At 40.4% G+C, this 23,617-nt stretch overlaps 1 protein-coding gene across 1 annotated transcript in view; it reads right to left on the bottom strand.

Annotated features, from left to right (window-relative positions):
* The window catches only part of LOC306884033 (protein kinase C epsilon type), a 114,160-nt gene that overhangs the window by 34,890 nt on the left and 55,653 nt on the right, over positions 1 to 23,617 (bottom strand). The window contains exons 3-10 of the mRNA XM_079439649.1: positions 18,196 to 18,358; positions 16,508 to 16,542; positions 15,952 to 16,040; positions 15,541 to 15,670; positions 14,539 to 14,681; positions 14,215 to 14,308; positions 13,208 to 13,422; positions 12,322 to 12,495 (exon numbers count right to left, since the gene is read on the bottom strand). Of these exons, the coding sequence (XP_079295775.1) occupies positions 12,322 to 12,495; positions 13,208 to 13,422; positions 14,215 to 14,308; positions 14,539 to 14,681; positions 15,541 to 15,670; positions 15,952 to 16,040; positions 16,508 to 16,542; positions 18,196 to 18,358 (1,043 nt within the window). The remainder of the gene's footprint in view (positions 1 to 12,321; positions 12,496 to 13,207; positions 13,423 to 14,214; positions 14,309 to 14,538; positions 14,682 to 15,540; positions 15,671 to 15,951; positions 16,041 to 16,507; positions 16,543 to 18,195; positions 18,359 to 23,617) is intronic.

The raw sequence follows: 23,617 nt of genomic DNA, 5'->3' as shown, positions 1-23,617 counted from the left end.
CACTGTCAAGCAGTTTCAAAAACTGCTGGGCCTGATTGCAGCTGAGTCCAACGTGATATCTATTGGCCTGCTGTACATGAGACCCCTACAGTGGTGGCTCAGAACCAAGGGGTTCTCCCTGAGGGGAAACCCACTTTGCATTCAAGGTCACGCGGCGATGCCTACGTGCCTTAGACATGTGGAAACGTTCTTGGTTCTCATCTCAGGGCCCGGTGCTGGGAGCTCCTGGTCGCCACATAATGCTAGTGACGGACGCATCCCTCACCGGTTGGGGAGCGGTCATGAGTGGCCACCGTGCCCGTGGTCTGTGGAGTGGTCGCCATCTCACATGGCACATCAACTGCCTGGAGATGCTGGCCGTGCTTCGAGCACTCAAACACTTTCGTCCAGACCTAAGAGATCACCATGTGTTGGTGCGCACCGACAACACAGCGGTGGTCTCTTACATCAACCACCAGGGAGGTCTGCGTTCGCGCCCCATGTACAAGCTGGTGCACCAGATCCTTGTGTGGTCTCAGGGCAGACTTCGCTCGCTGAGAGCCGTCTACATCCCTGGGTATCTCAATATGGGAGGAGACATCCTGTCGAGGCAGGGGCCGAGGCCTGGAGTCATCCAGCTCCACTGGGACTGGATGCTATGGTACAGACAAGGCTTCGTCTGTACGCCTTTCCTCTGATCGCTCTGCTCCCGGGAGTTCTGGTGAGAGTGCGCCGGTACGAGGTTAGTCTACTACTGGTAGCACTGTTCTGGCCGGGCCGAGTATGGTTCTCGGACCTGATTTCTCTCCTCGACGGCTCTCCATGGGAGATTCCTGTCAGGAGAGATCTCCTCTCACAGACGGGGGGGCACTATTGTCCACCCTCGCCCGGAGCTGTGGAAGCTGTGGGTGTGGCCTCTGAGGAGGCACAGCTCATAGCTTCCGATCTCTCAAACGAGGTTGCTGAGACCATCCTCCAATCCAGAGCTCCCTCTACGAGGAAACTTGTCACTTCATGGTGCAGAGACCGCCACCTCGATCCAGTTAACTGCCCAATTGGTACAGTGCTGGAGTTCCTGCAGGGCCATTTCTCCACAGGGGTAATCTACTCCACCCTGAAGGTTTACGTGGCAGCTTTTTCGGCCTACTGCGCCCTTCTCGGTGGCCTCTCAATGGGTAGGCAGCCCCTAGTACATGTTTCCTCCAGAGGCTGAGGCCACTGGCCAGAGAGCTTATGCTATGTTGTGGATCAGGATGCTATTCCATAGCCTCGAGTCCTCTGCTCTCCCCCTTCTTGGGGATCAAGACTCACTTCTCAGAAGTTGGCCTTTGGGACGCAGACCCGATCACTTTAGCCACTCGTTGAACTTGAACTTGAAGGGATCGAGACGCTGCGTCTCTAGGCCATACTTCCATCATCCCTGCCGGCGGTTGCTTCATTCCTAGAAGCTGATGCCGGTTCCACCGCACGTGCTTTTATGCTTCCTGGTCGATTTCGTCACCCGCCCATGACGTCTCATCCTTCCATTGGACAGATTATCGCGGTCACGCTGAAGGCGTTCCCCTAGCGTTTTCGACGCAGCGTCTCATTCCCTCCAGGGAACCAGTGTTACATACGTAACCTGAGACGTTTCTGCTAAAACAAACAATAGAATTCATTGAAAGTTCAACCATCCATCTGCCTTTCTGTTACCTGGAGGTGTTACACCGCAGGACGTAAATACAGTATATGTAAAAATATGCATATACACGTTACAAACTTAAAGGAGGTAAAATAGTGCCTTTTCTTAACACACATGCTTGAGGAAATGCCTTTTTTCCTGTTGTGGTGCCCTCGCTTTGTGTCTGACAGGATTAAAGCGAGGCACTTTCCTGTAATAGCTGATGAGCCAAATTTACAATAATTCAAAGAAAAAAAGGAAAAAGGATTTAACTCTATAGAGTTCTTTGAGGTATATTTTAAAGCAGTATATTTTAAAACCATTTTGATTCAAAGGCCCTTGCATAGGCCAACATAATATTCAATGATATTTCCTTCAGTATGTCTTTTATAATTGTGGCAAAACATTGTGTGACTATATGTTTACTATATGTTTACAGTTTTTTAATCATTGTACATTTTATATTACTTCAGTTAAGATGGATTATTTTAATATATTGTTAATGATAATTTTAAGCCATCCTGTGGTCCCCTGCTTGAAAACCAGTGTTTTAAAGTATTATCCCAATTAGATAATGCCAATATATTTATATTTTCATTCTGATGCATTTCTGTATTTCACAGTGAAATCTGTATGATAACTTCTAAAATGCTTAAACAACATAATTTAATAATTATTAAACCATTCTAAAACATAAAAGATAAACAGAGTTAGATGGGGGTGTCTATTCGTTAATAAGGGATTCGTAGAAACATTCATGTTTTTAGATTTGTGAAGTAAAAATATTAGCTATATTATTACTAGTGTTACTATTTCCATAGAATAAATATGCATATAATTCACATACAATATACATTTAAATCTCCTTGACTGGTATTCTTGACTTTGTCTTGAGTTTGTCTACCATCAGTTATTCAGTTATTCAACTAAATTGTCAAAAGACAATTTTAAATAGAACCGTTGATTTAATATAGTACATGAATGAAACAAAAATATAGGTAGCAAATTATTTTACAGCCCTTTTGTACATGTACATAATAAGTACACATTATAGTAATTACAATATTATGAAGCATATTTACTATGGTAATAACTAAGATAGTAACCCTGAACCTACCTATAAACGTTTGTTGTTTCTAATAACTCATTTGCTAATGCATCATCATCCTGCACATGAGAAACTTATATTTAATGTTACAATTTAAAAGATTGCAAACTGACAACTTCCTCTATTGCCTTTTTTTGTGATTACACTAATACTTGTCAACTGCAAAACCTATTCAAAATTTGTCATCATATACAAGTCCCATTCACTGCAAACTACCTCTCTTCTTTCTTCACTTTGTAAAGCTCCCAATGACGACTTAACAAAGACAGATCTCTCTCCACATATAGAAGTCATCATCTAGGAATTCAGTCTAGTTTGCAAAATAAAAAAAGTTTTTTTTGCTTGTGAGAACAAGCTGCAATTGCACATTTAATTCTATTCCTCAAGAATAATTACCTCCTTATTGCTATGAGAAAGAACAAAAAACAAACAAATGTACAAAATCCATCTATCACTCTATTAAGGGCACTTCTTACGGAGATTGAAATGGATAATTCACCCAAAAAGGAAAATTCTGTCATCATTTGCCCACCCTCCACTTGTTCTGAACTTGTTCTGTTTTTTGTTCAGTACAAAATAAGATATGTTGAAGAATGTTGGTAACCAAACAGTTAACGGTAGCTATTGACTTATTTTTTTTCTAGGAAGTCAATGACTACCGTCAACTGTTTGGTTACCAACATTCTTTAAAATATCTTCTTTTGTGCTCAACAATAGAAGACACTCATACAAGCTTGGAATGACATGAGGGAGAGTAAATGGTGACAGAATTTTCGTTTTTGGGTGAACTATAGTGTATACTTGGTGTCTTCTTCAGTTGAAGTCCAGACAGGTATGGCTGCCTACACAGATGTCACAAAGTGAACGGCTCAATCTGACTGCGATTAATGGAGCGTCTACAGAACATAAATGTGAGGGATCCTGGCCAAGACATCTGGGAACGCTCCAACCTGCTGTCCAAGAGCAGAGATGTGCCAAAGACAGGAAGAAATGTCATTCCATGACCTCGGTTAAGAACTTGTGTGTGGGAGTATAAACTAACCAGATTGGAACAAGTGTTCATAAGAACTTTGAGAACATCATCCAAAAAAGCAGGGGAAAAATTATTTCATTATAAACAACCTTGCAATTTCTTTTTGTCTTGCTCTTTCGCTGCCTGAAGTTTTTCAGCTCCATAAGTTTCCATATGCGCTTTGGCTGCTTGTATAATGTTATTTACATTGCTTAGCTGTAATTAGGTGGATAAGAGCTGTACTGTGATCCTGAGATACTGTCTTTTTCGTTAGCAGGAACAACCTTTCTGCTCATGTCATGCCTTCACTTTATAAATAAGGCATTTATGCTTTCGGCTGCCAATTTTATCCAAAAAGGCGACTTGCATTTATGGTATGCATTTATTAGGAAGTGTGTTCCCTGGAAATTGAACTCATGATGACCTCAGTGTTGCTACACATTTTTGGAGAACTTTTAATGTATCATGAACATTTATACATAACATGAAGGGAGAAAGCCACATACTTCTACAAATCTAAAAAAACAACAACAACAACAAAAAAACATACAACATAACATATAAAGAGTATAAGTAGCATTGATGGTCTGGAGACTAGGTTCATATTTTGAACAGTAATGTTGGGAGTTTCTGTAACTCTGAAACATTTAAAAGGATCTTTGACAGTTATTGTTAAGAATTTTCTTACAAACAATAATTTTGTTACTTAAACTGATTTAGTTCAACTTGTGACTTTTTATTTGTGAAAGAAAAATGTGATTAAAAATGCTGAAAAACACTATCTTAATACATTATATATCAACTAAATTTACACTACCGTTCCAAAATTTGGAGTCATAAGATTTGTTTTGTAAAAAATTAATAGTTTTACTCATAAAGGATGCAATAAATGGATCAAAAGTGACAGTAAACACATTTATTGTCACGTTCCCTCTCGGGAGACAAGGAGCGAGGAGACGTAGGAGTTCCAGTAAGCACATTTATTGGAGAGACATACACACAATGAGACGAGGAGCTTGGGGAGAGACGAACATCAATGACGTTTAGACCGGACACAGGGGCTAGGAAACACAGGGATTATAAACACTGGGAAATTATCAAGGAAGAACAGAAACAGGTGTGGGGCAATCACATGCAGGGCTGGGGACACATTAACTACTAATTAAAGGGACGAGGATGGCCAAATAGGGACACGAGAGGAAGGGAAACACAAGACAAGGACTGACATTACGCCCCCCTCCGGAAGGCGTGTCCTCACGCCTAACACCATCCAATGGGGAGGGGGGGTGGGCGCTCTGGAGGCCTCCAGGGCGGTGCCCGTTCCAGGGGCCATGGCGGGTCAGGGGACTCGGGAGGCCAGGGCGGATCTGGAGACTCGGGAGGCCAGGGCGGATCTGGAGACTCGGGAGGCCAGGGCGGATCTGGAGACTCGGGAGGCCAGGGCGGATCAGGGGACTCGGGAGGCCACGGCCTATTTTTTTTCGGGCCTGAGGGGTTCTGTGGCCTTGGCCCTTGGCCCGGCCACACAGGCTGTGACCCTCTTACCCCCCCCCAAAATTTTCTTGGGGAAGCTCCCCCCTGGGAGCCACAGAGGAGCGGGCTCTGTCGGGCGCTCTTGCAGCGCGGACTCTGTCGGGCGCTCTTGCAGCGCGGGGATGGACGGAACCTGCGTGGAGCCGGCACTTGGGGGCGCTCGGGAAGCGCGGACACTTGGGGGCGCTCTTGCAGCGCGGGGCTGGACGGGACCAGCGGGAACTCAGGAGGGCTGGACGGGACCAGCGGGAACTCAGGAGGGCTGGACGGGACCAGCGGGAACTCAGGAGGGCTGGACGGGACCAGCGGGAACTCAGGAGGGCTGGACGGGACCAGCGGGAACTCAGGAGGGCTGGACGGGACCAGCGGGAACTCAGGAGGGCTGGACGGGACCAGCGGGAACTCAGGAGGGCTGGACGGGACCAGCGGGAACTCCGGAGGGCTGGACGGGACCAGCGGGAACTCCGGAGGGCTGGACGGAGCCAGCGGGAACTCAGGAGGGCACGTGCGTGGAGCCGGCACGTGGGGGCACTCGGGAACCAGCGGGAACTCAGGAGGGCTGGACGGAACCAGCGGGAACTCAGGAGGGCTGGACGGAACCAGCGGGAACTCAGGAGGGCTGGACGGAACCAGCGGGAACTCAGGAGGGCTGGACGGAACCAGCGGGAACTCAGGAGGGCTGGGCGGAACCAGCGGGAACTCAGGAGGGCTGGGCGGAACCAGCGGGAACTCAGGAGGGCTGGGCGGAACCAGCGGGAACTCAGGACGGCTGGGCGGAACCAGCGGGAACTCAGGACGGCTGGGCGGAACCAGCGGGAACTCAGGACGGCTGGGCGGAACCAGCGGGAACTCAGGACGGCTGGGCGGAACCAGCGGGAACTCAGGACGGCTGGGCGGAACCAGCGGGAACTCAGGACGGCTGGGCGGAACCAGCGGGAACTCAGGACGGCTGGGCGGAACCAGCGGGAACTCAGGACGGCTGGGCGGAACCAGCGGGAACTCAGGACGGCTGGGCGGAACCAGCGGGAACTCAGGACGGCTGGGCGGAACCAGCGGGACTTCAGGACGGCTGGGCGGAACCAGCGGGACTTCAGGACGGCTGGGCGGAACCAGCGGGACTTCAGGACGGCTGGGCGGAACCAGCGGGACTTCAGGACGGCTGGGCGGAACCAGCGGGAACTCAGGAGGGCTGGATGGAGCCGGCACGGGAGGGCACGTGCGTGGAGCCGGCACTGGAGGGCACGTGCGTGGAGCCGGCACTGGAGGGCACGTGCGTGGAGCCGGCACTGGAGGGCGCTCTGGAAGCGCGGACACTTGGGGGCGCTCGGGAAGAGCTGAGCTGGACGGGACCAGCGGAGACGCAGGAGAGCTGGGCGGGACCAGCGGGGACGCAGGAGTCCACCTGCGAGGAGCAGGCACTGGAGGGCGCTCTGGAAGCGCGAGTTCGCGGGGGCGCTCTGGAAGCGCGAGCGGCGGCGGGCTCGGGAGAGCCGCGGACGACGGCGGGCTAGCTCCGACTCGGACCCGGAAGTCTCCCAGACACCGGTATATTCCTACCCTCCAGGTCAATCCTGTGGTGTCTGGGAGGTCCATGGGGTAGTTGTAACAGGCTCCGAGCCGGAACAGATGGAGGATGGCCGCGTCGTGCAGATCCGAACTCTGCGCGAGCCCGCAGAACTCCTCTGCGTACTCCACGAAGGGAAGCTCGCGGAGTATCAGGGCGCGGAGGCGGGCGGCGAACTCCATCGCCATGGAGGGAGCGGGAAAAAAGGAGCAAACAAAAAACTTTCAAAAACGGAAAACAAAACGGGGGAAAAGGAGCGCCGCTTACTTCTGTTTCGGTCCGGTCTTCTGTCACGTTCCCTCTCGGGAGACAAGGAGCGAGGAGACGTAGGAGTTCCAGTAAGCACATTTATTGGAGAGACATACACACAATGAGACGAGGAGCTTGGGGAGAGACGAACATCAATGACGTTTAGACCGGACACAGGGGCTAGGAAACACAGGGATTATAAACACTGGGAAATTATCAAGGAAGAACAGAAACAGGTGTGGGGCAATCACATGCAGGGCTGGGGACACATTAACTACTAATTAAAGGGACGAGGATGGCCAAATAGGGACACGAGAGGAAGGGAAACACAAGACAAGGACTGACATTTATAATTCTACAAACCAATTATATTTCAACTAAATGCTGTTCTTTTGAACTTTCTATCATCAAAGAATATTAAAATATTTTTAAAGATATAAGATAGGCACAACACAACTGTTTCAACACTGATAATAATAATAATTGTTTCTTGAGCAGCAAATCAGCATATTCGAAGGATTTCTGAAGGATCATGTGACACTGAAGACTGGAGAAATTATGCTGAAAATTCAGCTTTGCATCACAGGAATAATTTACATTTTAAAATATATTCAAATAGAATTCTTAAAGTGTAATAATATTTCACAATATAAGTGTTTTTACTGTATTTCGAGTCAAATAAATGCAGCCTTTACGAGACTGTTCAAAATTTTAAACAATAGCTTATAATGCTTATGTAAAGCACTGTAAATTAAATATATTACAGAATTAAACTCGCTTTACTTTACTAGTAATTATTTTTAATGCACTCTTTTACTTGGTTCGATATACATGTCAAATAATTTCATTGCGCACTGGAAGTGATGGGTTAAAGAGTATCTATGGGGGGAAGTCTATCAGAGGGTTACATAAGCGGGGATCAGTGCAGGACTTTGGCCCTGCTGATGCTGAGGCCGTTTCTGAGGGTGAGGGGCACAGCAAGTCCAGGCAAAGGCGTTCTCAGCAGTGCCTGATGGCAAATTAGGCATTGAGGGAACATGAAATGGAGCGAGAAACGGAGCACGTCAACAAGAGGTCAACCTGCCATGCTACGTGTGAGGCAACAAAGAGCTGATGAGAGAAAACAAGAAAAAAAAATGAAAGAAAAAAGAAAGGAACACACACCTGCATTCATTCAGTTCAAGATCTGATTAAACACAAAACGCTGCAGACCACAAGTGTGTAATCTGTGTCCAAAACTAAATCTGCAGATAAATCAAATCTTTACTTAATCTGCGATCATTAGGTCTATAAATGTACAATTCTGACCAAAACTCTCAATTTTAAGTTTAAGTTTCTCTTTTATTGTCTCAATATTTATTCTTTTTTTATTGATATAACTCATAATCCTAATAATACACCAACATTACACGTTACTCATCACATTACCCTCACCCACACAATTTTGATCACTTATTATTCAATAAATTGACAGGTAATGGATTTAGAGAAAACTTGTATCTATTCATCTTACAGATTGGAACCCTATATCTCCTGCCCCGAGGGCATTAACTCATACTCCTTATGGAGAATATGGCTTGGGTCACCAATAATTTTAAGACTTTGCTTCCTAACAGACCTCTCAAAATTGTCCTGAAGAGAAAGTGGGGACAACATACCAATTATTTTTCCAGCTCTTCTAACCACATTTTAACAGTCAAATTGCCAAACCAATTTGTAAAACCATAACATATAATCGATTCAATAGTTGATCTGTAAAACAGTAACAAGATACTTTTATCCACACCATAAACCCTGAGCCTTCGCAAAAAATGCAAGCGCTGACTAGCTCGTGTACAAACATAGTCCACTTGATGACTCCACCGCAGCTGAGAATCAAAGTAGATACCTACTTATATGTTGTTACCTGCTCAACTTCCTCCTGATTAACTAAAATTAACTAAAAACTTCTAATTTAAAACCGCTGGTTCCCATAGAGACAGTAACCATTCCCTGCTGCAAACCCGCAACACTTGATCGTGTCCCCTTAATGTGGCAATGTCGGCGATATCATGCAGCAGGCAAACACTCACACTTCAACGATCTTAATCCACCTAATTTTTTATTTTCGTTACACTTCAGACATGCACAACCAAACCTAAACTTAGAACTTAACACGTAAATTAAACAAACAAAAAAGAAAAAACATAAACTTTCCGCTCTCTCGTGCCCGAGTCACAGCTGTGCTGCACCACCGGAAGTCACTTGTTTCTTTGTTGAATTTTCCTCACATTTAACAGAGAATTTCCTCATATATTGAACATAATACAGCATCAGATGTTGCTGCATTAGTCATTATATGTAATAAGCAAAATACTGTAATGCAAATTATTTGGACCAAGTGGGCCAAAGCAAGAAGTAAGTGTGTGTGTGTATGTCAATGTATGTGTGTGCGTGTGTGCGTGGGTGTGTGAGGGAGAGTTGAAAAGAAAACAAACAGCATATGGAATACACATCAGACCCGATAATCATCAGAACTACATTATGTAAGTCGAATGGCAATCACCTTCTTCTGGTACAAAATAAACACAAGAACAAATCCCTCCAAAACAAACTTCAGTTCAAAATGTTTACAGGTAAAAATGGCAATAATTATATATGCTAAGCATGGTTAAAACACAAATATAAGTTTTTTTTTTCTTCTTTTGCTCAGTAAATTAATGCTAATGTTTTATTCTTGATGTCACAGTCAAATGTTTCTATTTGAATTAATTATAAAATGTAATTTATTCCTGTGATCAAAGCTGAATTTTTACTCCAGTCTTCAGTGTCACACGATCCTTCAGAAATCATTCTAATATGCTGATTTTCTGCCCAAGAAATATTTCATATTATTATTAATGTTGAAAACATCTGTGCTGCTTTATATTTTTGTGGAAACTGATACATTTTTCCCTCCTCAGGTTTCATTAATGAATAGAAATGTTAAAAGAACAGCATTTATTAGAAATATAATTGTATTGTAACATCATAAATATCATGTAGTGGAAAATATAAAGGATACACATTACGGTTTCACAATTTTCAGCCCTGCATGGGTCTGATGCTTTGTTCATATGTTGTTTTTCTGCTATATGTCAGGACCTGAAAAAAAATGTATTTCCCGGACTCGTTCCCCCAACATTTTCTGTCACAGCTTCACTTGCCCTATAAAGTGATTAAATAACGGTGACTATTCCTCAATGTCACTTTGAGTTAAAGCTCATCACTGTTAAGGTCATTAAGGGCTTTCAGAGGTCATCTTGTCCTCCTCCACCCTCTCTACCTTCTTTCATCCTACACTCTGGCTTTTCCTCCTGCCCGCACTCGTTCCCCTCCTCTTCCCCGCCTCCTCCCACTCGCGTTCGCAGTAAAGGACACAATGTTCTTTTCGCTTGTTTGGGGAAACTGCAGAAGTAAATAAATTAGAGGAGTGGAGGATGCCGTCATGATGGCTGACTCCAGGTTTTAGTGGAGGAAAATAAACATGATGTTCATGTGAGGTTAGGTCTGGCCGTAACTGCTATTCTCAAACAGTCGGCTCTATCTAAAACAATTATCACACCAGAGAGACCGAACGAGAATTAGAATGGTGACCTAATGCGGAGGCTTTATCTGATGTGGGCTTATTATAGACCATAAAAGAAATGTTCCCTTCAAACAGGTGCTTGCCCTTCTGTGTCAGAGAACAGACAACCTGACCAAGTGTGTGTGTGTGTGTGTGTGTGTGTGTGTGTTTGTGATCAGCTGCAGGGTTCGGCTGATCCCGTAACAGTTTGCAGAATGGATAAGAGCATTCAGAATTACGACTAGTCACTGCAATAAATAATTCATGTACCACCAATAATATTTAACTGTCTGAGACTGATGTGTCTTATGAAATGGGTTCACACACATTTTGATCAATAAATCACCATATTGGATAGAGATTTGTAAAAAATCATCATTTTAGAACACATTCACAAAGAACAATAATTGCATAAATATTTCAGAGCTGAACATAATTGTATAAATGTATTGAAAGTATAAAAATGTTCATGACTTTTCTTGACCTGAAAATCATTTTAAAATCAGGAAATGGAGCCCAGCTCTTAATAAGACCAACATGTTTCAATTATATTCAATAAAATGACATTGAAAATTAAAAAGGGTTACATTGCGATTATTATAGCTTTTTAGTTTTTGGTTTTATTACTTTCATACAACTTGTTTTATTTGGTAAATCAATAATTTTTTATTTATATTTATTTAATTGTTGTACGTTTTACATTTTTCGTGATTACAATTAAGTTTTTATTATTTTTACCTCTTAAGAAAAACAAAGTACATGAAAGTTAAAGTGCTTTTATATAACTTCTGATAACAAGAAATGGAAGTGCATCAATAAATATGCATTCATGTTATTCATATATTTTATTTAAAAAATTTTCAAGGCAAAATTATGACAATTTTTTCAGTTTATTTTAGGTTTTGTTGTATTATTCTCGTTTCAATATAGGAACCTATTTTTTTTTTTTATGGCTGGTTTTCATTTTAAGTCAAAGCATTGTTAGCTGTAAACCTGACTATCCAAAATATTTATATTTATTTAATTTATGACTGGTATTTTTAATGATTATATTACATTTTGTATTTAGTGTATTTGATCTTGTTTTTTTCTGTCAGTTGTTTTAGGTAATTTAAAAAAAACAAAGTGCACGTAGGTTAAAATGCTTTTTATAGTTCTTCTAATAACAAGAAGAAATGGTAGTGCATCGATAAATATGCATTCTTTTTTATGGCTGGTTTTCATTTTAATTAAAAGCCTTGTCAGCTGTAAACCTATCCAAGACTTTCCAAATATAAAAATGCAAGCCTAAACGTTTAAAATTCATCCCTGATTTATTGACCTGATTATGTGGTTATTCCCTAAGCCACCATCTTGCCCTCTTCAGATCTCTTCAGATAAAGAGCTAAACTGCTGTCAGATCTCCAAAAATGGGACAAATGAGCACCAAAGCTACAATCAAGAGTTGCCTTCTGAATACCTGCCATCATGTAATATTACAGCTCCATCTAGTGACATTCTGCAAAACATAATTTCTAAATAAGCAGAATATCTTGGTGTGTAGTGACTGCCTTCGTTGTTCATTTTGCTCATTATTTAAGAGTTTTTAATGAGGATGAGCTGACTCTAGAGCAGAAACACGGTCTCTTACCTTGGTCTGAAAGCAGCAGTAGAGTTGGGTCAGGTAAGGGTGTTTTCTGGCCAGCGCTAGAATGCGTTTCTCAGTCATAGTGCAGTCCACATCATCGTCCTGCAGGATGACGTCTTTCTTCAATACTTTCACTGCATAAACCTCATCAGTGCCTCTTAACTCTGCCAGCATCACCTGTACAGAAGACAACCGGGCCTTTGTTACAAACTACACCACACTATATTCACACTGCTGACAGGAAACAAAACTGGTTGTTAAAGGGATAGTTTCTGACTCTCGGAATGACATAAGAGAGCTTTCTGACCCTCCATAGGCAACAACGCAACTGAAATGTTTTATGGCCCAAAAAAGTAGTAAGGATATTGGACATCAGTGGTTCAACTGTAATTTTATGAAGCTACTTGAGAAGAAGATACGAAAATATAAAAATGAAACTGATTCAAAGTGTTGAAAACTATAATAGTATATCAGTGAAAATCAAATAAACATACACACGCACACACACTACTAATATAATTGGACTGACAAATGGCAGTTACAGAAGAGATTGTTGAATAAAGTCGTTATTTTTGTTTTCTTTGCACAAAAAAAGTATTGTTGTAGCTTCATAACATTACGATTGAACCCCTGATGTGACATGGATTATTTTAATGATGTCCTTACTACCTTTCTGAGCCTTGAAATTGGTAGTTACATTGCTGTCTATGGAGGGACAGAGAGCTCTCGGATTTCATCAAAAATATCTTAATTTGTGCTCCGAAGATGAACGAAGGTCTTACGGGTTTGGAACGACATGAAGGAGAGTAATTAATGACAGAATTTTCATTTTTGGGTGAACTATTCCTTTAATGCAGAAAATAGAGGACAGAATTGCACAAAGCCCCACCTTGCCGAAGCTGCCTTTCCCGAGCACTTTGATGAAGGAGAAGTCTTCCAGCAAAATCCTTTTGGTCTGGAGCGTCTTCACCTCTCCGTTCTCTCTGGCCTCCCTTGTCTCCTCTGACAGGCCCTCGGTCAGAGAGGAGGACGAGGGTGGCTTCAGCTCTTCACCGCGATGGTCAAACGAAAGTGCCTTTCTGATGTTCTCCAGGTCCTTTATATCTGCAGATCACAAAACAAAAAGTCAAAATTGCATTACACACTTATCAGATCCCATATTGAGTCACATTTTTCTCCTTCTTCAGTTGTAAAAATAAACAAAAAAATATGCTTACTGTAATTTGAAAGTGTGATACTGTAGAATTTTAAAGATTTCTTTATGCTTTTATTTAGCAAGGATGCATTAAATTGATCCAAAGTGACAGTAAAGACATTCGTAATGTTACAAAAGATTGATATTTCAAATAAACGCTGTTATTTTGGAACTTAAAGTAAATATTAAATATTAAGAAGCATGGCTGTTTTAAACTTCAATAATAATATGAGATGTTTCTTGAGCAGCAAATCAGCATGATTTCTGAAGGATCATGTGACCCTGAAGACTGGAGTAATGATGCTGAAAATTCAGCGTTGCATCACAGGAATAAACTACATTGTCAAATATATTACAATATACAAACACTTACTTAAACCTGTAATAATATTACACAATATTACATTTTTACTGTATTTGATCAAAATACAGCAATACAGCCTTGGCTGCTTGAGTTCTTTAAAAAACATTAAAAAACTAATCTTACCCACCCTGAATTTTTTAAATACAATGTACAGCCACTGACGAGTGTAAAAAGCTGCAGTTCCCATTGACAAAAAAATACAATGGAAGTCAATGGGAACCAATCTGTTTTATAACTAAGATTATACATCATCTATTATGTTTCTTGTATATAACTTGTATATAACATAAGATAATGTATTTAACAGTCATCTGCAGAGCTCCGAGTGTGTGTTTACCCTGGTCACATGGTGACGTGGGAGCAGATTTGGATCGATCCTCTTCTGACTGCGGGGATATGGGTAAGGGCTGCGGATCTGGACCCTGAGAGATCTATGTTAAAAACAGAAACAAATCATCTTCATCATTCAATCATCATTATGTTTCAGGAGGCGTAATCAGGTACCTAAGTGCTACTCGCTATAAAGGCCATTATGTCATTAGTAATCATCAGAGTGTATTTCCTATTATCTACAGCTGCACGGAGGAGGCTTTTGACCTCTCAGTCCTATACGCCCACTTCTCTAGTGCAGACTCAAATTCCCCATGATTCTCCCTCTCACCTTTTTTCTCCTCTGGACGCTGCCGGAGAGTTTATCTGGAGTGACTCCGAGGTCAGACAGCACCTTAGCGATGCCCCGGGCGTCCACCCCACAGTTAGGAGCTATATTACTTTCACATCGCTTGTGCACATTCATCTTACAAACTGAGGACAGAAAAATTAAGGGAAAGGGCATGAGAACTTACAGTGTATTTCAATGCATGTCAGTGTGCGTTTGTTTGAAACTTGGAAGATTCAGGGTTAAAGCAGGGATATTCTGGTTAACCAAAACTGTACCGAAATAAATAAAGCTACAAAAAAAAACTACAACATTTTTATTTTAAATTAAAATGAAAGCAGAATATATATACAGTATATATAAAAAAATTTAATAAAAAACTAATTTAAAATGTTAATAAAAACTAAAATAAACTAAAATTCTGGACACATTTTCATTTGCATGTCAATTGCATTTTTAATATGAATATATTAAATAATAAGCAATAAGGCTGGGCAGTTTTACACAAGCACTCAAAAATATTTTAAATATTTTAAAACTTAGCACTCGAAAAATATGCACTGACCACAGAAAATTCCCTAAAAATGTCTTGAAATGATCAATTAATTTCAATTTCCATAATATTTCAAGCTTTTCCTGGGAGAGCTCTTTAACTACATTTCTATGGTGGCCGATAGAGCTCAACGCGCTGCAAATAGAAAAAAAACGCCTGCAAATTAAGAAAACAACTTCGTCAATTTGACAACACACGTGCTGCAAATGCTTACAACACAACCAAATAAAGAAATGCGCTGCAAATAAAATTCTTTATTTGGTTGTGTTGTAAGCATTTGCAGTGCGTTTCTTTATTTGTTTGTGTTGTGAGCACTTGCAGCACCTGCTGTCAAACTGATGAAGATGTTTTCTTGATTTACTGGTGCTTTTTTCTATTTGCATGTGTTTTCTGAAGTTGCAGCGCGTTGAGCTCTCTCGGCCACCGTACATTTCCCAGAATGCCAGTCTCACCTTTGCACTGAAGCCCTTGCCGCAGCAGGCCCCACAATAATGAGCCGCAGTGGTCACAGAACGTCAGGACTTTGTAGTTGTGAATACTGAATTTATGAGGCATATTGACGCTGAAGCGCTGAGATCCCACCTGCAGAGGGCGATAGAGGATCAGGAAGATGTTTATACAGCACTCACATGCATTTTAAAACAAGTGAAGCTGCAAAATGCAGTGATTTTTTTAAACACCTACCAAAAATGAAAATTAAATAAATATTATAATCTTACAATTTTACGTATTAACACCCATGTGATAATGACTACACAGTAATGTTGTTTCTAAGAGTAAAAACATGGTATAATTTTTCACACCAGATAACTGAGATATTAAACGTGAGACATCATATGTGATTTTCTGCAGGTTCCTCTCACCTCCTCTGTGGTGTCCTCCTGTTTCTTCAGACCCGCACATTTTGTGATGATCAGCTCATGGCAGCGTTTATGAACTACACAGGTGCACACTGATCAACAGAAACAAGCAGATGAGATCAGCTTTACTTTCTGATGTATTACTCTGGCTTCACGGATAAGAATGCTTGGGCTACAGTATAGATATGATATTTTAGGAGGTTCCTGTCCATGCCATTAGTTTCCTTCATTTCCGATTGTGAGCTAGTCACATCTTAAAGGAACCCTTCTGTCAAAATTTATGCAGAATACGCACATGCATGATGTTATTTTATTCAGTGGAAAACAGAGAACTTTGAAGAAAATGTTGATCGGTTGAATATAGTGCATGAGCCATCATGGTGATGTTAGCTAAATGGCTGTGTTCACTTGGTGTATGGAAAAGTGCTACATGATGAGGATGACGTTTCACGTGTTTTGTTGCTTTAGATTTAGAGTAGCTATAACTTTTTATGAGCTAACAAATTGACTAAGCAGTTGAACAAAACATCTGACATGGAGAAATATGGTATTTGCCTACCTTGGCACTGATACCCTTGCTTTCCTAATACACCCCTGTGAAGAGAAGCAAGAGAGATCAGTTCTCCTGTATGTTTTTGTATGTGAGGAAAGAGTCTCTCTGTGACATAAATATGAAGACATTGTGATTTGTCACCAAATTCTTGAAAGAGAGAGAGAGAGAGAGAGAGAGAGAGAGAGAGAGCATACTGTAGCGGAAAGTTTGTCTTTTGACAATTTCAAGTTACTAGTCATCTAATATATAGCTTTGTTTGCCTCATCCAATTTTTACTTACACTTGGTGATTGCAAGTGACCTTGCAAAAGGTGCTCTACTACTATCATTATGGACATTATGCTAATGCTTTAAATAATTTTCCATTTGTTGCCCTAAAGTCAACTACATTCAATAGTATGACATAACAATGAACATTAATTTTACAGCATTATCAGCATTATATTAATTTTAAATTCATTTCAAAATTTACTAATACCGTTTTAAAATTGGTAAAAAGTTGTATCGGTTTACATTAGCAATTTAATTTTTTTGACAGTGTTTCCAACTTGATTATGCAAAATTAAGTGTACTCACCCTCAGGTCATCCAAGATTTAGATGAATTTTTTTCTTCATCCCAACAGATTTGGAGAAATTTAGCCTTACATCACTTGGTCACCAATGGATCCTCTGCGGTGAATGGGTGCCGTCAGAATGAGAGTCCAAACAGCTGATGAAAACATCACAGTAATCTACACCACACCAGTCCATCAATTAACATCTTGTGAAGCGAAAAAGCTGCATGTTTCCAAATTCATCATTAAGGCATTTTTATTTTAAATCATGTATTTTGTCCAAAATATGATTCCATAATCCATAATAATGCTTCCTCCAGTGAAAAGGTCCACCCCCTGTTGTCCTCTCACATCAAAATCCACCAACATATTAGTTTAGAACTGTAGTTTGGACTGTTTCCACTTGTAAACGGCACTCAATATGTGCATATTTCTCTCATGATTCAGAGGAGACCACTTTTTCACTGGTGAAAGTAATATTAATAACAGAGAACTTTTAGCCAGATTTGAAGTTTAAAAATTATGGATTTGTTTCTTACAAACACACAGCTTTTCACTTCACAAGACATTAACTGATGGACTGGAGTGGTGTGGATTACTTGTGGATTATTGTGAAGTTTTCATCAGCTGTTTCATCAGACTCTCATTCTGACGGCACCCATTCACTGCAGAGGATCCATTGGTGAGCAAGTGACGTAATTCTACATTTCTCCAAATCTTTTCAAATTAATAAACTAAGTCATCTACATCTTGGATGGCCTGAAGGTGAGTACATTTTTAAGAAATGTTCTTTTTTGGGTGAAACCTTGTATGCAGATTTCGTGAGGTTTGTGTTGTTATTCACTGCTCGTCTTTCAATTTTAGTCCCACACATCAGCTCTGTTCTCTAGAGAGGCGGGACACAGAGTGCCTGTGCATGGCGGTGTTCTTGCGTAGTATGGAGGAGGCCAGATGCACTCAATACGCTCATATTGTTGCTCTGAGCCTCAGGGCTTTTCCTGTCGTTACCATGGAAACGCAGCCCACTGAGGGTAAACCACCCATGAGGAGGAACAGTGTACACTGGTTATGTCAAAACTCAGACGCAGATTTACCAATACAAGGAGGTAAATACCAGGCGACGGCCACTGCGGGACTCACCAGATGAAGTCGCGGCAGTGCGAGCAGTAGGTGGGTTGTCTCAGGTAGGTGGCCATGAACTTGTGTCCGTTGACTTGATGCACCCTCCTCCGGACAGCTCCCTGCCTCTTCCTGGGACGCATGCGTTCACGAAACACGCGCTCCTCATTTTCACAGCTTCCTGCTGCAAAAATACACACAAATGCACAAACAGAAGTTTGACAACATTCACTTCCATTATTCATTATATTACTCAATATTGTGCACTCATTGACTCACACATTCTCATTCATTCATTCAGGTGCATTTTCCACTATAATAAATGGTGCTTTTGAGAGATGTTTAAAATGTTTCAGTTGCACTTCACAATAAGACCTCTTTTGTTAATATTAGTTAAAGGGGGCCTATTATGCAAAAATCACTGTTATAAGGTGTTTGAACACAGTTGTGTGGCCGCAGTGTGTGAAAACAACCAGCCTATAATGGTAAAAATCCACCAACTAATTTTATTATAATCTAAAAAAGTCTCTAAGAACGAGCTGTTTCAGATTCTCCCTCTGTTCATGTCACCAAGGGGAAAAAGTCCCATCCATTTGTGACACTGCCCTATAAGCATAAACACAACTCTGAGTGAGAAGCAGCTGCATCCGCCTCCGCTATTAACGTTACTGATTACTGTAGCTGCTGGAGATATACAATGTCAGCGCCAAAGAGGCATTTCAAGTGTTGTGTTTTGGGAACGAATATAAGAGTCTCCATAGACTCCCTCCTTCTGAGCCGCTGAGGGAGCTGTAGTTAAGTTTCATTGTCTAAGGAAATGTCCCGGAAAAAAATCGGTAAAGTCTCCAAAACGTGTAGGGATCAATACCAACGCTTCATGTGCTAACGTCAGCTCCAGACAAAGTAAGTATCACACGTTTGTTTTCCAAATTTCCTTTCTGAAAGAGCTTCTTGGCACTTTGTAAGGCTAATGATGCTAAAGCTACTATTGTCTCTGTCTGTTTTCACTGGTGCTGCCCACAAATGATCATGAATAGGAATGTGGTGGTTAAAAGTTGTATACGATCGCTTGAGTTTATTGAGCTCATAATCCCGAGTGGGACTTATACAGTTTGTGATAGCATGCCATGCACCATGAGACCAGCTATGTTGTTGTTTTTATCCCGCTGTGCTCCAAGTCTGTGTAATTCATAAACGCAAATTTATTATGCACAGTATAATCAGATGACTGACTTTGAAACTGAATATGTTTTCTGTAAAGATAACCGGCTTGTACTAATAGTGAAATGTTTATTTGCAACGGCTAGCACTGCTAATGCGGGAGCTGGAGCTCTTGAAGCTCCGCCCTCTTCTCCGGGAGCAACAGCTCATTTGCATTAAAGCAACATACTCAATATCAGAGCGTTTGGGCTCATACCCTAAAAGTGGCAATTTTAACAAGCTACAAAAAAATATATGTTGGGTATTTTGAGCTAAAACTTCACATACACATATCAGAGACTTATTTTACATCTTGTAAAAAGGAGCATAATAGGTCCCCTTTAAAGTATTAACCAACTCAACATATTTTACAGCATGTATTAACATGTATTAGTAAATGCTGAGATAAAAATCAACTAAGAAATAATTAATGCTTTATAAGTATTGTTCATTGTTAGTTCATGTCAATTAATGTTAAAAACTATAAGCTTATTGTAACGGTTAATAATGATTCAAATAAGAAGACTGGGTCATATGGACAAAATATTATCGTAATATTTTTTTTCATATCATTCACTACACAATATTCATTTTATATAATTAATGGGGAAAAATGCATTCTACATGGTTTTAGATCTCAAGAAAGAACGTAAACATAACTTTTTTTTCATTTTTTCAATTAAACTCAGAGTAAGATACATTTTAATTTTGGGCTCAATGAAATTTATTTTATTTTATTTTTCTGAAATTCTGTATTTCCTTTGTTATTTTCTCTGGATTCTGTGTTCAATGATTCAAGACAAATTTATCATCAAAAATGGTGCCTAACGAAATTAATTTATAAAATTTTAAGAATTCAAACATTCTCTTAAAACGTGATCAAATTAAGATATAATTTACAACAAAACATTGCATTTCTGTTTTTGACAAATAAGGTGCTGCACCTCAAAACTCGTATACATGTATACATGAATGAAAAATTCCTAAAAAGAAATACTATTATTACTTTGAAAGTTTTTTTTTTTTTAACCAAACTTTTATTTTGTTGGGTTATCGTGAATATAATTTAGTTTCTGTGTGTATATAATATGTTTTTATCCACACATATTGAGACGACAGATGATGAAAACACAATTAATCATGACAAACATACCTGTGAAAGAGTATTTGTTACCATTTATAGAAAACCATGTTAGCAGTATTTGTCAGTAAATAACAAGTAGAGTAAATAACAAAAACTGCACCAACAAACTGTGGTGACGTTAGCTTGTTTCTTATCTTAAAGGTATTTTAAGCAATTCCTTCTAGAACAGCATGCAGAAAATGTCCCTACTACCTGATATCACTCAACTACATGTCCTAAGATAAAACACCAGCCCCTCCTAGACGCTATTGTTCAGCCCATGAGAAGGCCGGTTGGTATTTTTTCCCGACCATACAGTACATATAAGGGAACAGTTCACTCACAAATGACTTTGTTATAATTTTCTCATCATATTATGTCAGATTAAATTAAAATATTTAGTTTTTGAGCAAACTAATCCATTAGCTGTGTGTGTACATCTGTTTGTGTGTTATGAGGGGCCACGCAGAGGCAGTGATCAATAAACTGGGGGGCACGACTGTGACAAAGGCACCATATTGAAGAAATGTCATACGCTCTCACTAGGAAAGGAAACAAGGCCACAGGGGAGGAACTGCACTCTTTCTCTCTCTTCTTTTTCTTCTCTCAGTGGAGGGTAAGAACTGTGATCACTCCTGAGTATTCCCTTATGTCAAAGTATCCATCTGCTGCAATCACACTTCTCAGCCCTGAGAGAAAGAGAAGGAGAGAGGCTGGGCTCCGACTTCCAAAACGACAACGCAAGTTGTGCCAAACTGGCAGGCCATCTCCTGTTATTAATAAAGCCATTGTATATGTTTTTTTTTTTTAAAGCTCTTGCTATTTTGCCAGCAGAAAAAGAAACCGAGCTGCGGCGCAGAGCAAAAAAACCTTCGACATCAACAGTAGATATAAGAGAAGATAAAGGAGAACAGGCCTCTACCGTTCAGACTAAACAATTAGCGATCAAAAATGATGAACATCATGCATAATTATAGTAACACTTTAAAATCTTAAATAAGCATGCGTCACGGTACTTTTGTGAATGTGACTGACATGGAAGAAAATAAATTGTTGAATGGCGTTTTTTTGTTTTATTCTCGGAGTTTAATAAAATTACGATTGAACCACTGATGTCACATGGACTATTTTAACAATGTCCTAACTACCTTTCTGGACCTTGAACATTTCAGTTGCATTGCTGTCTATGGAGGGACAGAAAGCTCTAAGATTTCATCAAAAATATCTTAAAGGTGACAGAATGGAAAACTGTATTTACCTTGGCATAGTTGAATAATAAGAGCTATGTACAAGGAAATGACATACAGTGAGCCTCAAACACCATTGTTTCCTCCTTCTTATGTAAATCTCGTGAATAAAAAAGACCACTGAAAAACAGGCGAATCAGAACATAACACCGACTGTGACATAACAGTCGGGATCACTAATAGTTACGCCCCCAACACTTGCATAAACCCGCCCATGTTCTAGGCCAGCCGCCAGCCGAACCATCAGATGTTCTGCAGGTATTGTGAAGAAACAAGCAAGGACAACAGCGAAAAATGGGAGATCATGGAAATAAATGTTATGTTCGTACAAATCTCTAAAGCGAAAGTGAAAGTAAAACACGATCGTGCATTTGAAAGCAGTTGCAGTATATGATGCCTGCATTTTACATACAGTATAATTACCCGACGATATAACAGCAAGAGAAAGTATTGAAATATATATTTTCCTCCCAGTGTTTCCTTTCTGCTGTGAGCTACTGAAATAAGCCACACTGTGAAACAGCCAATCAGAGCAGAGCTGAACATTGAGCCGCACTGTGAAACAGCCAATCAGAGCAGAGCTCAACATTATTATTCATAACCCTTCCAAATAAGCCAATACAGACAATTTCATTCTAGGAAGAAATCCTTGGGTTGTAAATGCACATGTATAACTGTTTCTAGAGAATGTTTGCCCTTACCTAAGCCACATAGCTTCTATGTAGATATCAACAATAAAATATTGTATCAATGCATTCTATGGCACCTTTAATTTGTGTCTTATGGGTCTGGAACGACAATAGGGTGATTAATTGATGAGATAATTTTCATTTTTGGGTGAACTATCCCTTTAAGTCACCTCTATTCAACAAGTATTCAGAAAAAAACCCAGCTTAGATTGCTCTCTAAAAGTCAGATCACTCACAGATCGTCAGTAATTTCAAGTTAATTTAGACATGTTATCTGTGCTCTGTGATTAACCCATCCATTTACAGCAGTCTGACCAAATTAGACTGATTTACCAAGCTGTTGTGAGCGTGAAAGGTGCATTATCCCATTGACAGGGATATTAGCCAATCATCACTGATCAAGAGAACATGATAGGCAACCATTAGTGCATTGACTAGTGAATCGGCCAATCATAGTGAGATGGAGGCACTGCCTCCACCTCTTATAAAATTTGGGACAGTATTTGGACCATTTGGGCTGGCATCCCAACGAGCCCAACACTGGCTTAACCAATTACATGAGTTTGGGCAGTTTTGTTTACCTGACCAATAGAAGACAGAGGGATTGTTCAGACAACCGGCTTGAAAACAGTCAATATCACAGTAGTGACCCAAAAATTACACACTTTATCTTTATCCCTCCTAATTTTATGTTTGGTCATATTTGACCACAAACAACCAAGGTGTGATTTTTGTTTATTTCTTATTAAATGAAGTCCAGTGTCCTGTTTGTTCAGATCAACAAAAATCTATCAAAAATACACACTCCTCAAAATACTTAATTGGGTGAGCAAAGTTAACATTTAGGGAAATCTAATTTTTAGTCAGTGCGCTTATGTGATGTTAGAAAAGGATCACAAGTCAATCTAATAGTTAAGTTCAGACATACATTTTCCTCTGACATTTTGTCTATTCTTTAGCTAGGTAACCTGAGTCCATGTGGATTATAATACAGTCATATTTACATAACTGTAGAATAACAACAGTAAATGTTTAGTTGTACCGTACGCAAGGGAATGTTTCTTCTGGGATTACATAACTGAGCTGACAACAATATATAATGCCTCACATGACTTCTACATTCTATTGTATATCAAACAACATACAGTACAAAGACAAAGAAAAACAATCTGTTTTTTGAAGCA

Source organism: Barbus barbus (genome assembly GCF_936440315.1).
Source record: "Barbus barbus genome assembly, chromosome: 18".
In the NCBI taxonomy this organism is placed as follows: domain Eukaryota; kingdom Metazoa; phylum Chordata; class Actinopteri; order Cypriniformes; family Cyprinidae; genus Barbus; species Barbus barbus.
Note: the sequence above shows the minus strand (reverse complement) of the source record. Positions and strands in the feature narration are given on the sequence as shown.